This window comes from Pundamilia nyererei, unplaced genomic scaffold (genome assembly GCF_000239375.1).
Source record: "Pundamilia nyererei isolate P.nyererei 1_Seehausen unplaced genomic scaffold, PunNye1.0 scaffold00009, whole genome shotgun sequence".
NCBI classification, from domain to species: Eukaryota; Metazoa; Chordata; class Actinopteri; order Cichliformes; family Cichlidae; genus Pundamilia; species Pundamilia nyererei.
Genome location: NW_005187410.1, coordinates 3157425 through 3174161, shown reverse-complemented (window position 1 = coordinate 3174161; position 16737 = coordinate 3157425). Strand labels below are relative to the sequence as shown.

Here is a 16737-nt window from a genome sequence, read left to right as displayed (position 1 = left end):
TTTTTTTTTTTTTAGGTCATCCAGCCTGTCTGACAACCATACAACAGCTAAATCTTTGTCTGAGATAACCGACAACCGTAGAAATCCAAATTAAAGCTGGTTTGTCCAGTTTCCCCATCTTCCTTTAACTGGATCCAAACACAATACAGTGTAGCTTATCATTGCCCCAATGAGATGCAAAGCAACACCTTCCAACAACTGATTATGACTTTGTAGGTTTTAAAGCAAGTTTTGCCCTAGTCTCATAACAAAATTACGAAAACTGAACTTTTCTCACCACAGGCCCATTTATTTAGCATACAAAAGCACTGACTTTACAATTGAAATCACACAAAAGATGGTCCCTAATACAGCTTAGTAGCGCTCCAAAGATTGTTGGGTTCTAAGCCAAATCAGAGAAATAATTACATGCAGACATTTTATCATTCACTGCATGAATAAAACACTCCTACTGTTGTGAGAACTGCTCGAATTAAATAATAAAATTCAATTTGGTTTATTCCCCATGTAGAATAAACTAAACCCTTTTTTGGAGATGTATTTGTTGCCTGGGGGGGTGGGGTGGCTTTCAGGTATAGTTGGTTTCACAAGCATAATATACTGCTAGTAGGCTGTTATACTACTCACAGTTATGTTACTGTCATGCTACTGCAAGTAGGTGCAAATAACATGTGTATTTCCCCAACTAGGGTTGTCACAATATTTATACACAACACAATTATTGTGGCCAAAAATATTTACTATAATAGAATTTTCCTGATATCTGTTTGACAGCAGAATAATGCTATTGGTCAAATTCACAACTAACTCTTTATTTTTTGTGTTTTTGGCTAATTAATGACTTGGCAATGTAACCAGATCTATAAAAACCAGACAAAAAGAGCAATCATTTATAATATCATGTGTTTATCATTAACATGATATTAATATTTGGTTAACATCTGTACTGGTACAGCACAGCGTTTTTTTATACATGTTCCTGCACTACTGAAAAATGTGGGTGTGGCAGACTGGCAACCCAAAAAAAACCATTGTTGTCAAACATGAACAAGAGTTAACAAAAAAGTAAGCTCACCTATGCTTATCCAAGTGTGACTGATTCATTCTAGACCATAGGCTAGTGCAAAGGCAAGCTGATAGGGAAGAAGAATGGGATGAAGAATAGGGAGAATGACTGGCAGCATGACTAATATCTTGAGGAATGCTAATATAACTATATAAAATTTTCTAAGTCAACTTCCAGTCTGCAGGCTGTGTCCCACCCAATAAACACAGTAAGTCTAACACCTGACTGACATTTAATTTTCTGTGAGGCAAAACTAAAAACTAACACAGTTAAAGGCACATTGTAAAACAGCAGTATGGTGGAAAAGACAATTGCTGACAGATGACAATAACGTGCTGCTCTTCACATGAACTCCGAGAACACAGATCTACATAGAGTCAGACCGCCCGTCTCCTCTTTTCACATCCCAACTACTGAACACAATTCATGAAATGCTTTCTAAGTCTTTGCATTCCTAGAATTGCTACTTCAGTGTCAAAAACGGTCCAAGGCACGAGATGAAAACCTAACGTGTTGGGTTCTGCTCTTCACACAGCCCAGTTTAATTAGTAAAGCCAAACAAACTGAGGCTCAGACCTAACACAACTCTATTTCTGTACCCGGACTCAGACACTCTTGTTACACACTCAAGAGCCCCTGGAATAGCACTCAAGTTACTGGGAGACTAGCATGCCGCGCTGAAAAGCATGCACAGGAATAAAATCACATGCAGCCAATTTTGAATAGGCAGTTATTTTTCTTCAGGACAGATTGAGCAGTTCAAACAAAACAGTGTGACAGTTACCGTTGCTTGAGGTCCCAAGAAAACAAGTTCCAGAGGTGCCTCTTAAAACCCCGTCCATAACGAACACGGGAAAAAAAAATAAAATAAATCAAGCTGCAAAAAAATTTAAAAAAAAGAGGAAAAGAAAAAAAATCCATTCAAGTGAAACACTGTCACAACTAGCTTCTCCCCTTGTGCTTTCTCTCTGTCCTCTATCTCTCTGTGTGTGCTGCAGCGATGGCAGCAGCTGCTGTTGGTAGTGCGGTGAGGAGCTGGAGGGGAGGGAGAAAATGAAATACCTTCTTTTCATTCTTGTCGTCCATAGGTATGCGTGCCGTACCCGGGATCCCTTCTCCCAGTAAAAAGCCCAGTCTTGTCATCAGTTCCTGAGTGGCAGGGGAGGAGGAGCTTGGCTGTTTCTCCGCTTGCAGATCTACAGATATGAGAGAGAGAGGGAGAGAGGGAGGAAGAGAGAGAGAGAAAGAGAGAGAGAGAGAGAGAGAGAGAAATGCTTAACACTAGCAGGCAGATTCCCTCTCTACACTGGATGCCCCACACAAGGCCACGCTGCTGGCCCTGCCCTCCTCAACACTGCTCTGAAATGCTATGCTGCACTCTCCCAGCTGCTGCTGATGTGGTGCAGACCCAGAGAAGGTGAGGAAAGAGAGCAAGAGTGCGAGAAAGAGAGGAAAGAGAGAGTGAGCGTGTGCGGCCACGGCTGGTGTGTGAGTGTTCTAAAAGAAAGTGAATACATGTGAATATCCAGCATTGTAAGAAAGCAGAGACTGGGTGTGAGTGAGTGAGTGAGTGAGTGAGTGAGTGAGTGAGTGAGTGAGTGAGTGAGTGAGTACGCGCCCTACAACATGCCTCGAGCGCCAATTCCAGGGCTTTCGGGTTGTTTACAGCTCTCACTCATAGAGCCTCTGAATATCAATGAGTGGACCTCTGCTTCCTGCAACACAACTTGAACTGTCTGTGGTCTTCATTCTCAAGCCTTAAAATTACTTTAGATTGCAATTTCAAGCTTGGGATGCCATCAACAAGGAAGAGACAACTTGTAATCACCTTTCTGTTTACACAAACCGACCTTTTTTTTTTTTTTTACATATTAAACCAAAAACCAGGCAGATAAATAATAACAGTGTATGCAAAATACTGGGTTTATCGTCTAAAATCCATTGTGGATAGCAACTCAAATGTGGATGTTGCAATTTAGTGATGTCAAAAAGGCAAGCATACACTGATGATGGAGATGTCGGGAGAAAGAGTGAGAATGTCCGAGGTACAAAAAGCTTATTATTCATCTCTCTGGCAGCACCTCTTTCTCCTCCTCTACTTCATTTTCTTCTTTACCTCCATTCTTCCGCAGCTATTAATAATGTTGACCGTGAATCTGATTAAATACAAACAAGTCCTGTGGCATAATGTGCTGCCAAGCCCGAGTCAAGTCAAAATCAGACCACCAGACAAACACCATTGGCATGCAAATAGCATACAAATGCCAATACACAGATAATGCATTACCTGTTAAAGTAAATAAATAGTCATAATAGCCAGTCTTGCAATCAAAAGGTCATACAGTTCTCCAACCTGGTGAAATTACTGGGTCATGCAACCCAAAATAAAACTGGAAAAAGGCCTAATCAGTGAAGTGTGGGGCTGGCAATAAACGCCCTAAATTCAATCTCTCTCTATCTCGTTTGAAGTTCAAGCACTGAGCCTTATAAACAGTCACACAATCCCGATGTCATACCCACTACATACTTAACTAGAGGAACTCTTTACTGCTTAGTCGATCGATAGAAAAATAATCAGCTCCTTCAGTGAGCGTTCATTGTTTTCCTAAAAACTCAATGATGTCATGATCCTGCTTCACCTCAGTGAAACAAAATAAGTTTCCTGAAGAAATGAACCCAAATTCTGCAAATTTGCGACAGTTTTCACTGTTCTTGACATGTTAAACAATTCACTTTTTTCTTTTTAAATCATCAGTAGATTAATCAATAATGTAAGTAATGACTACTTCTAATTCATTAGCTGGATTGGCTTTTTATCATTGAGAAGAGGCTAACCTTTTACTCCAGACATGCAAAGCGTGCCCAATTAAGGAAAATGCACAAACCGCGGCAACAGATCGAATACAGATTTAATAAACGCTAAAGTTTCTTGAATTTGCCTGGAAATGTAATCATAATTAAAATGCAAGCAGCTGGTGTTACTGTAACTACAAGAAGGATTTAGTCAAAGAACACCCCATGCCAGCAATTTATCAAAGGCTTCGGTACGAAACCGAATTAGCCCTTATGGCCTGGCACTTTAGTCATGTGCCTGCCTCCTTCAGCCAAGAACAAAACGTGTTAAACAAGATATATATGCATCGCAAGTACTGCCAGACGAGTTCATACAGTATCCATAACTTTAGGCTGTGCAGAAGATTTATGTTACCCCCCTTGACACATCTGCCCACCGGGTTGTCTTTTTTAAAGTGTATCTTTTATGCATTTATTTATTTTATTATACATTTATTTATTGGCACTGCCTTCAGGAGAAGTTGCTCTGTCCTTTAGAACTACTTTGAATTTAGAAAAACTTAAATATTCTACAAGCCTTAAAATAAATAAATAAATGAATATAAATAAAAATTCTCTTATCCCACAAGCCTACAAGTTCTATACTGAATAAATTCAAGCTTTTGTCCACATAGTAGCAGACAAGGAATGCTAACCTAATGCGTGCTGTACTCGCATCACCCCATCTCCATTGCAAATGCCATGAAGTGGGAACGCTATGCATTGAAAATCCATTGTTAATAGGGAATGTCACCCAGCTCATTTAAATGCTCGAGGGGAGCCTTTTACAATCGCTCAGGCAAAGACGCCGCTCAGTCCTGAATGCACATCGCAATGATTATATAAGTCAATTCTGAGCCTTCACCCAGCAATATTATCAAGTGTAAAGAAAATAACATACAAGATCATTTCCCACATCCACAATTCAACTTGATAACCCCACTCTGAACGGGTATCATCAATGCTGAGAGCCTGTTGTGGTCGAATAATTTCAAGCATGCATCCACATATTGTATGCGCTTCATCAACTTTTAGTAGATGGTTACAGATATTAATCATTTGGCAATAAAATGGTAATGGGTCTGGGGTCTTTAAAAGGGGGCACCTTGCATATCACACATTTATGGCTACTGTACATTAGCAGGCAGTGACAGGTTGTTGATTTTTTTATTATTAGCCTGTCAGAGTCTTGTCTTTTGCTTTTATAGTGGCTATCAACACAGATCCACAACAGCTAGGAATAAGATGCTATGAGACTTAACAGCTTTACAGGTGCAAACCATGTGAGGCAACTAGAAACATGCCAGAGAAAACGACTGTGAAACATAGTTGAAATCTTCGCCTTCTGGAGATTAGTGCAACATTGTTTGGCTGCTGAAAAAAAAGAGAAAAAAAAGAGGTAAAACTGTATTTTGTGAGCTTTGGCTTTAATGATGTAAGCTGTGGACTGCGAGAGATCCTCGGGTCAATTCCAGGAGGAGACACAAGTTCCTTTGTTTAAATACAAACCCTTGTGGTAACCCCTTGCGATTACGGTAGGAACCGAAAGTAGCTTCTTTTTGGAATCGATAGGATCTAATTAATTTCTCATAAAATCTGGTTTGATTTTTACTCATAATTGCAGACATACATCTGTCAAACCAGCTTAATCAATCAGTCAGAGACTTAAACTTGAGGAAAAACTCATCAATTTAGTAACATGTAGGATCTCCCTGGGCAGCAACAACCTCCATCAGAAATTTCCAGATGAATAACGATGACCAATTTTGGATCATCGCTACCAACAAAAAATGGTTCAGTCTATCAATATATGCTGTCATTGATCAGCCGCCTTCAGGTCATGCAGCACTCATCTGTCTCATGGGATAAGGTCAAGACCCTGACTTTGTTATTGTAAAATATATTTTTTTTCCTAACCTTCTTGTTATTGATTTTCTTGTATGCTTAGGGTCACTGACTTGTTGCATAATCCAATATCTCCTACGCTTCTCCCCCGACATTCTCCTGTATAATTTCCTCATACAATTTTAAATTTGTTGTTGCCTCGATCGCTCCAAAGGTTTCCTGCCCTGAAGTAGCAAAACAGCCCCAAACCAAAATGTTCTCTCCAGCATGCTTAACACTTCAGATGAGGTTTTGGTTGCTGGTGTGTAGAAACAAATCCAAATGAGATGTTTAGCATTGTTTTGGCCAAATCTCTTGACTTTTGCCTCGTTCATGGCACATCGTCCCTTTTTCTCTTGCTCTTTTTCCCGGCAATGTGAATGATTACTCTCGTGTATTTAATACAGACATGAAAAGCACAGCTGTTAGAGTGCGTGTGTGCTTTTTAGTTTAGTGAGATTGTTTGTCCATAACTGTGAGATGAAGAACAGAGTACATGTTATGAGTGACCAACGCTGAAACTCCGGCAATTCCAAAGGGTTTACAAAGTTTTCTCGTAACCGCAATATAGTGCAGAAACTAATCCAGTTTGTTGACTCAGTTTTTCCTTCGCAACTTTTTCTTTTCCGTCATTGGATTAAATCGATCACCCGGCTCTTTATTACTTTGCCCTGACAAGACCACTCCATCACAGGTTCTTCAAAGCCACTTAAAACCACACGCCTCTGAGGACCAATCAGCAGCTCCAGAATGGCGCCGGGGTTGTTAAAGACCTGACATGAATACATCATAAGAGACAGAAAGACTGACATAATGATACGACATAGCACATACAAATAAAAACTTCACGGGCCAAATCAATAAAACCCCTTTTAACCCGTGGTCTCTCTGGAAAAATCAATACGCTGTGCCAAAAAATTGTTTACTTGCACAGCCAACTTCACCCACAGCTTGACACAAAACCTTCACTTTGCGAGCGCGTTTTAACATCGTCCATCATGTGCATGCATCTATGAATAAACATAAACATATCACATTTACTGCATTAATAAAGCTGAAGGTTTGCTGATTACACTAGCGTGTCAACAACTTCTAAATGGATTCTAGTTGAATGGCCTCTTTTACTCACTTTTCATTCTAAATACGAAACAGGAAATCCCAGCTCCATTTCATTTTCATAGTTGTCATCACCACCTATTCATCATGCTCAACATTTTGTCAATTAACCATTGACAAAGTGACAGACGAATACATGGATACACGAAAAAATGTCAACGAATGTGACAGGCAGGCAAAAAACAAAAAAATCACAAAACAATTTGATGCAGCTCATGAAAAGAAAAAACGGCGGATGTGCTGTTTTGCCCTTACTTGCTCAACTACAAGCTACGGGGAAGTGCTATCTGTTGCTGGGTGTCTTGCTGCAGGGCATCTCAGCTGTGCCACTGGTTTTTCTTCCTGATTTGTCAAGCCTGCTCATGGATGCAATGAGCCACCTTTCCGTTATAAACTACATTCTCCAATGGCTCTAACGTGACAGCAACTACAGCCTTACAGGACAGCCGTTTCCCTTTAGCGTGATATACTCTAGAGCAGGGGTGGGCAATCCCAGGCCCCGAGGGCCGGTGTCCTGCAGGTTTTAGATCTCACCTTGGGTCAACACACCTGAATCACATGATTAGTTCGTTGCCAGGCCTCTGGAGAACTTCAGGACATGGTGAGGAACTAATTTAGCCATTTAAATCAGCTGTGTTGGTTCAAGGACACATCTAAAACCTGCAGGGACACCGGCCCTCGAGGCCTGGAGTTGCCCACCCCTGCTCTAGAGTCTCAATGAGCTGACACTAAATAAATAAACCTGAAAGGAATGTTATTGGAGGCATAATAAGTACTTAAATAACCACTGTTACTACTGATTATTTCCCATTCATTTCACATGAAACAATAATAATAATGATAATGGTTTGGATTTATATAGCGCTTTTCAAGGCACCCAAAGCGCTTTACAATGCCACTATTCATTCACTCTCACATTCACACACTGGTGGAGGCAGCTACGGTTGTAGCCACAGCTGCCCTGGGGCAGACTGACAGAAGCGAGGCTGCCATGTCGCGCCATCGGCCCCTCTGGCCAACACCAGTAAATATCTTTAACGTTCAGGCAGTGGACTGTTGTGACAGCTGTAGGATGCACTTAGATACTAGCTGAAGTTAATTAACATCTCCTGTTCAGTAACAATCCAGAATTCAGCTCATTTGAGTGTTACTGTAGTATCTGTAAAATAATGAGGAGAGGAAGAATGCAAAAACATGAAGTAATGTTATGAGATAATGAGAAACTGGTGGCACGGCACACCTGAGGAAACTGATCCCAGGCAGTAGTGAGAAATCTGACAACCGCTCCATTCTACTCTGACAGCAGGTGTAGAGCTAAATAACTCCTGGTTCACATCCTCTGTGACCCCTGCCAAAGGTTTTCAATTTGAGATGCTTAAAATCCGTGAAACACAGACAATTTTTGCATCTCATTGTTAATTATGTCATGAAGCTTATTGAATTCACAAAGGACTTTTTACTGACTAGTTTAGAAGGTCAAAATGTGGTTTGGCAGATTCTCAAGGAAAACATACTGCTATGACTTAATTATTTAAATGCTTTCAGCAGCAGCGTTCTTCTGATTTCCGTGTCAAGTTGATATAATTAGAAGATAGCTGGACTGTTGCTAGTCTTCTTTGCTATTTTCAAATGTTATGTATGGTCTTGTGTCATGTTAATGCTCTTTTGCTTGGTTTTGTTATTTGGGTACACCAGGTTAACCACACATGTATCCCAAATACATACTGAAGATGTACAAATACATAGAGGAGTTATTCTTTTCTCCTTCTCCTTACAGAAATATGCCAACATGGCGCAATCAGACATAGCATTATGACCACTGACAGGTGGAATGAATAACACAGATTACCTCTTCGTCGTGGTTAGTGGGTGGGCGATATCAGGGAGCAAGTGAACATTCTGCCGTCAAAGTTAATGTGTAAAAAGCAGGAAACATGGGCAAGTGTAAGGATTCGATTTAAGTTTAACAAGGGCCACATTGTGATCGCTAGAATGGGTCAGAGCATCTCCAAAACAGTGTTTGTGGATTGTTCATGGTCTGTAGTTGTCCCAGTGTGCAACGAGCATGTGAGCATCAGAAATAGACCATGGAGCAATTGAGGAAGGTGACCTAGTCTGAGGAATCAAGTCTTCTTTTACAGCAAGTGGATGACCAGTTGCGCCATTTACCTGGGGAACACCTGGCACCAGGATGCACTATGGGAAGAAGGCGAGCCAAGAGAGGCAGACCACCCTTTCATGGAAATCATATTCCCTGATGGCTGTGGCCTCTTTCAGCAGGATAATGGGCCCCCGCCACAAAGCAAAAATGCTTCAGGAATGGTTTGAGGAGCACAGCAAAGTTTAAGGTGTTAACTTGGCCTTTAAATTCCCCAGATCTCAATCCAATCGAGCATCTGTGGGATTTGCTGGACAAACAAGTCTGATCCATGGAGGCCAAACCTCGCAACTTAAAGTACTTAAAGGATCTTTTGCTAACATCTGAGTCCCAGATACCAAAGAACACCTTTGCAAAGTCCATCCCTCAGTGGTTTAGGCAGTAAAAGGGGGAGCAACACAGTGTTAGGCTGGTGGACATAATGTTATGTCTGATCGGTATAAATCAGTAATTGAAAGGTCAAATAAATGTGTTTTTAAAGATAAGTGCCAGAGTAATACAGGTTATCTATCTATAGGACACTTTTAATAATCACTAAGCTCTGCCAATTATAACTTAGGTGCAAAGGCAAGAAAAACCTTTGGAAAGAGGTAAACAAAATGATAATTAGCTACTTTGTTTCAGAGTGCTATAATATTCCAATAATGAGATCCTAGAAGAGTGAAACAATTTGCAGACCTCGGCAACACCCTAATAATCCCACATTACAGGAGTAGTCTAACCCTAGGGTGACAAATGTGCTTTAAAAAAAACAACAACAACAACAACAACTTTAAAATATAACAAATAATTAGAGCAGGAACCAATTATTCACATTCAATTATCATTACACACACACACACACACACACACACACACCTCAAACACGCACATTTTATTTATTCCATCAACTCTACGGTACTTTAAGGGAGAATTTAAAAAGGCTTTGGGGTAATTCAGTGGATGGGACCTCTTCACACTACATTACACTACAGTCCTAATTGGAAGTCTGTATATACAAAGAAAATAAAAAGCTATTAGGAGAGCCCAAGTTCTAACTTTTCTAACAAGGCTATAGAGTGCCTAGATGTAAAATAGTTGGTGAGATGGAATAAAACTGGCTGTTATATAGCAAATATCCAGTAATTTCACACTGGCTCTAATATCACATCCACAAATGATGCCTGTAGTCAGTCAGGAACATTACTCTCAAGACTGTTATTAACTCTTCTCGACTTTATTAACCTAGTTTATTAATTGGTACCACCTAGACGGACCTCATCTAAGTTTATGATTTTATGTACAAAAGGGGAGCCACACTAGGTCTCCAGTCATATGACAGCTGACATTTTTGTCAGTTACACGTCAGGGCAAATAGTTTTATTTATCTAAATGGAAGGCAGATAATAAGTAAAATGGCTAGCCGAAGAAAACCCTCCCTGTTCTAGGTAAAGCATCAGATTTGTCCTTTACTTTTTACGCTACCCTGGAGTTATGGAAAACCAGGGATGTAGCTGGAACCACTTTGTTATTCCGGTAACTGTACAGCAAATGGAGGCAAAAACAAAACAACATCGTTATCTGCTGCCGGAGGAAGTTTATGAGCAGGTGTGAAATAGCAGCCGTGTGGTTCCCTGATAGAAGAATGAAGACTGAAGGAGGAGGAGAAGCAGAGGAATTTGGGGGGGGGGGATCAGTAGAACAGACTGGATCTGCGGAGCTGCCTTAGCTCACTCGCTGCCAAGAAAACAATCCAGCCGGTGCTCATTAGCAGCTGGAGTTTCATTACCACAACAGTGGAGCCCGTTTAATGAACCCTCAATGAGAACATGCATCCTGCTTCCCCATTTGAGTTCAGGAGTACAAGGTGACGTGCCCTCCTGAAGCAAGTTGAGCGGTCTTATTGCACATTCCAGAGTTAGAATCTGCTGCAGGCGCAGATGGAGCGTCCAGCGAGACATTACATGAGGTCAAGACTATAGATAACAGCGTATCTGGGGTGGGAGACGGCATAGAGGTAGTAATCATAGTGTGACTGGCATCTCAGCTGGACACCATACGCCAGCTGTTATTAATGTTGCTGCAATGGCAGATACAGATGGCATTTCATTAACTATTAGACCAACAGAGCTGAAGCTTCCTCACGTGGCGATTCAGCCCCTTGGGCCAAAGAGATTGTGCTGTAAAGATCCTGCAGAGATGAGCAGACCACCCTAATCAAGCTTTACGATTTAGCGCAGGAAAAATAAAAACTTAAAATACGGTGAAAAGGTGATTTTAATCAAAAAGCTAAAGAGTGAATGAACAATTAACATGATCGGCTACAGAAAGGCGCAGAACTATCACTCTGTGCCAGCCAAAATAAAAATCACATCGCATTAATTTCTGCTGCCTCAAAGTTACTATTCTCCTGAAGAGCAAATTATGAACAATGACAGGCTGAATATCATTATGAACTGGGAACAATTGGCCATGATTATACAATTTCACGAGCGTATTCATAATTGATTAAATTTAGCCACTGCATAAGCTGGGATTTGTTGGTTTAGTAATAATAGAGTGCAAAGAGCACCACAAAGGGTGACACAGCCTCCAGAAAGTGTTAACAAATGAGTAACACACACAGTGCAGATGAAATGAGACTAAGATTACTACTGTTTTATTTTAAAATGGAGCAAACTTAATATTATAACCAGATGGTTTAGGAGGTGCAAATTCACATAATTCTTAGCCAAATAAGCCTGACCATTGTTTTAACACTGACAAGATAATAAATACATGAACAAACAGGTGTTAAGTGTTCGGACACTGGTCTTACTGGAGCTGTAAAATGAGGGATTTGAAGAGAGACATAATTGTAGGAGAGGACAGGACCTGCGGTTCAGTCTTGACTGACGGAGACAGAGACGGGACTCCGAGAGCACAGCTGAAACAATTCTGTCGACCAGACTGTTGGCTGCCTGTTGCAAACACACTCAAGCATGCAAACACACACATACATACAGTAAACAAAGACAAAGGCAACTGCGGACACTCGGGCAAAATAAAAATACCCTCTGCAGTTACACGCAGGCACAGGAAACATAACCCTTTCTCAAAGACAGTGCCATGCGAGATGACTCCTGACTGAGTAGGTCAAAAGCATGTTTCCTTTCTTAGCCTGCAGCCCATCCTGCTCAGCCACAATGCAGAGCATGAAAAATGACAACGCTTTGAGCCCGACCCAAAAGACGAACAAGTGAAGTAACCATGCAACACAGGGACAAAACTCACGCTGCATTAAAAACTGTCAAAAGAAAATTACATTCAACTTTTTTGAAAATCAGCCTCAGCAGCACTAAAGACTTGTCTCCGTCTACAGATGTGGACGTGGTTCTGGACACTCAGGACAGGCGTCCTTCAGTAAAAGCCCCTCTTCAGAGCTCCCACTTTATTTGTGCTGTAAATGACACACAGTCTTCATCCTGCAAAACTCCATTATTCCAGCAGTCTCTCAACAATGTGATGCTGACCTTGTTATTAAAGCAGTGAAGTTGTCTCATCCTGCTTCAACAGTTTACTCTGTCTGAAGTAGAGGACAACACAAGCTGAAAGATGCTCTGTTTAAAAAAACAAAAAAAAAGCAATAGTGGGTAATGTCCTTGTCACATGTGACCCATGGTGCATATGCATGATTCTGTCCACATGGGAGAAAGTATTCAAAAGACTGTAAGTGAGCGTCACTCTGCTGCATCTGGGCTATCAGAATTAGCCACCATCAGTGCCTGATTATGCACGATTAGTTGATATTCTTATCATTTCTCAGCTATAACATTTTTTAACCTGCCAACTACGGCTGCGAGAAGAATCCGATGGAAAGTTTCTTCTTTCCTATAAGCTGATTGTCTGCAGCATTTACTGAATAATTGTGTGTAGAACAAATAAAGGGAAGAAGTAAGTAGATGTCTGACCTTAAAAACGGACTGGTTATTTCTTCAGCTGCCTGAAAGCTGAGTCAATATTTGAAAAACATGTATATTAAAAAAAAAAATAAAAAAATCACTCTCAGAGAACAGAATAAGACAGAAATGCCTTAAATGCCTGGGAGCTTTTATACCAACAGTTGTATGTGGTGCAATAAAAATAAACTACATACGACTGGGCAGTGTCCTAGAAGCAGTCATTTCTAATTTGTCAGAAACTGACCAGATCTCTATCATCTCTATCACTGGGAGCAGACCCAAAAAAATAACATAATGCAAAATTTAGTTAAATTATCGGATAGTTGTAACTCATTTCTTGCAGTAAAATGATTCTATACATGTATATCTAGTAGCAAAAAGATAATTTGGAGGCCTGCACATGTACATCTGCCACATGCATGAGATAACAGCTTCAGTACAGAAAGCCCTATCACAGTTTTTCATCTGTTATTGCATCACAGATGTTTTTTTAATGGTTAAAATGTGTATTTTTGTCATTAATATGCATTTCAATTAAATTAAAATCAAAACCGGGTCCTAAAAACAACAAACTCTTGAAAGTCTTCAACCCATTATTCAGTACTTGTATTGAGTATATTATCTGTGCTGCAGAAAACAACTACATTTTTTTAATGTTAATGGGCTTATTCCCTAAGTGTCAAATGCTTACCAGGGTGTATATAATATACAGACAACTTAAAAAAAAATAAGGCTTTTAAAAGTTCAGCATATTTCTGATTCGTTTTAAGACAGCAGAGCAATATCAGTTTTACAACTACGTAAATGAATCCCAATAAGCCAATAAACAAAATGTCCAACTTCCTTATCTAATCCTAGCATTATGCTATAGTTTCACTCCACAAGCATCACATCGACTTCTGAGAGAACTCTATTACGAGATATTACAAACACATTAAAGCTCAGCATCTGGAATGAGGGGCAACCTCTGGAGCTGAAAAGCTGTGGAAGAGAAAGAAAGTGTAGTTCCTCCAGCACTGCTTCAAATGAGAGTCAATTCCTATAGACCCCATTTCTTTACACCAAAACAGTTTTGTCCTCTGTGGATGACTTTGATAAGTTCAAGAACTGCAAGAACACATCCATCTTTAATACTGTTTATGGTTTGGAAGCATCAAAAGGTTCATCTCGTCTCATTGATGTGCCGAAAGGATGTACTTTCAGTCTCTGGTGCCCGCTTCTGGCATTCATACCTTCCTCAGCTCTTCTTGCCCCTGCCACTAACAGGAACACCCAATCTAATCTGATGCTGCCACCTTCATGCTTAACCACACGGAAGGTATTTGTCTGCTGATGAACAGTGCCCGATGGGGTGTTGATTGTGGATTATGTTCGGCAGGCAGCGCTCAGAGTTCTCCGTAACGATTTCAGTGTCTGTTTTGTCAGACAGGAGAATCTTTCTCCTCGTGCTCTCAGAGTCTTTTAAATGCCATTTGACAAGCTCCAAATAGGCTGTCATGCCTTTGCTCAAAGTGCAGCTGCTCTACAATAAAGGCCTGATTGATGAACTGCGGCTAAGACGGTCATCCTTTCCCCCCTCGATCTCTGCAGAGGACTGCTGAAGCTCTGTGGGTTTTGCCAAATGACCTGAAGAAGACCCTTCACGCTCAGTGTCCAAGACTGGTGGGAGAGCCCGTTCAAGGAAGCATCCAGATGGCGCCAAACTTCGTCCTTTTTAAAACATATTGAGATTCACTGCGCTCCTGGAAACATGCAGATCTCTGGAAGCAGTTTTCTCACAGTGGTCCACAGACATACTTAGACTTTATTAAAGGTTTTCGTTCTTGCATGAAGTGAAGTGTGGGGTGTTCATATACACATGTGCATCTTTAAGCTGTGGCCAGGAAATCTACAGCCAAGATCTAAACACACTTATGAATAACTGAAGAAAAAAGGATGGACATGACCATAATTTTGACAATCACAACAAAGGGCCTTAATGCTTTTACGAAAAATCGATTTTACTGTTTAATTTTTTAAGTTACTGAATTGTTATTAAGAAGAAAAAGGCCAACTTCCACATCTACAACATAAAGTGTGCTAAAATAAATGTCATATTATTATCCCATGAAACTGAAGACGAGTCCATACTAAACACACAAGTCCTTTCTGTAATCTGAAATAGTTTAACATCACCTCCCCTTGAGCATTTTTTTTTTTACTGCATCATTAAGCAATGAAGAGGGAAGAGGGTAAGATTAGATAAGGAGGCGTGGGGAATAGTGGAAAGGTGTTGAGAAAAGAAATAGGGTGTTGATTTTGGAACGGCATTTGCATTTGTGCTCAAAAACATTGGTTTAGGACTTATCCAGTAATATATTTCTGCTCAGTCACACAAGCAAGGACTCTCTTTTGTAATTAGTAAATAAAAGTAACGGTACGGAAACTGACGAGGTCATATTTATTTACTGTCTGCTATCTGCTGGTAGCCTACTCTGAGCTCTATGTTAGTTGAACGTCAGACACACCCTCGTGCCTTAGTATGCGACAGTCAGCTGTGCCGAGTTACTAAATTCTATGTACGTTATGTGAGCCATGCATAACAATAGAGCGCTCTTTGTGCATTGCCTTTTGCTAAAGATTACACATCTTACATCTCCACTTAAGCCTATGGGAGGAATTTGAGCCCAGTCTTCTCTACTGGAAATCTAAACCGAGCACTTAGGGGAACATTACCCCTAAACACAAACACAACGCCCAACAAAAGTGAGAATAGGCAGTAATAACGCTGAAAGCACATCTCACAAACATGTGGAAGCACAAGAATTTTCATGTATAGTTCCTGAGAAATGAAAGCCCCTGTCCCCATTATACCCCGAAATCCGCAAATCCAGCGCTTTGCTCAGACAATATGTCCCCACAAACTGGAAAACTGACTCCTCTGTAATCTAAACACACAGTTTAGAATAAACACGGCACTACCGAGTGTTTGCACGGGGCTCACATGTACTGTGTACTTAAACTGAGTCATCAGTAACTGATGCTACCCTTAAATAACAAAGCCCTGCTCTTAAAAGCCACTGACAACAATGAGGACCCCAGGCAATGACATGCATAATTTTCTCTTACGGCAGTTTTTAAGTGCACTTTTCCCCTCGACCCCAGCAAAAACAGCCATTTAGAAAATTTGCAAAAGTAAAACTCACCATTGTGGGATGACTCCTTGTTATCGGTCGCTTTCCTCCGAGCTGACACGATGGCATCAGAAGGCACGCGAGGGCTCTCTACATATTTGGGCTTCCTAACTGGACCTGCCAGCACGAACAGAAGATACAGGGAGAATGAGAGAGTGAGAGAGCGCGTGCATCCGACAGAGACAGAGAGAGAGAGGGAAAGAAATGCAGAAGAGACCGAGGGAAAACAGAGAGAGAGTTCTCACAGGATTAATATGTTCCAGATGGCACTGGAGATGAGAGGTAGTGGTGTCTTAGTTGGACAGGCTTAGCTGCACTCCGTAGCTTACATAAAACTCACTCACACACTCTCAGACAGCTCCCTGCGTTGATAGCAGCTCTGGTCTGTCTGACAACTCAGAATGCTGTCTGCATTGCTGGAGACTCTCGGTAAAAAAGCGGCTAGCTGGCTCTGGGAATGTAAACTACAGCAGGAAACCACAACAATTAGCCTCTAAGTGAACTAAAGATCCTTGCTCAAGCGCACACGTGCATTGTTGGAAATGCAAGAGAAGAAAATTGCCAAACAGACAAAGCATCCCCCCCCCC

At 40.9% G+C, this 16737-nt stretch overlaps 1 protein-coding gene across 1 annotated transcript in view; it reads right to left on the bottom strand.

Moving 5' to 3' along the window:
* Nucleotides 1-16737, bottom strand: part of tanc1b (tetratricopeptide repeat, ankyrin repeat and coiled-coil containing 1b) — a 125560-nt gene that overhangs the window by 66952 nt on the left and 41871 nt on the right. The window contains exons 4-5 of the mRNA XM_005723640.1: nt 16162-16266; nt 2063-2262 (exon numbers count right to left, since the gene is read on the bottom strand). Coding sequence (XP_005723697.1) covers nt 2063-2262; nt 16162-16266 — 305 coding nt within the window. The remainder of the gene's footprint in view (nt 1-2062; nt 2263-16161; nt 16267-16737) is intronic.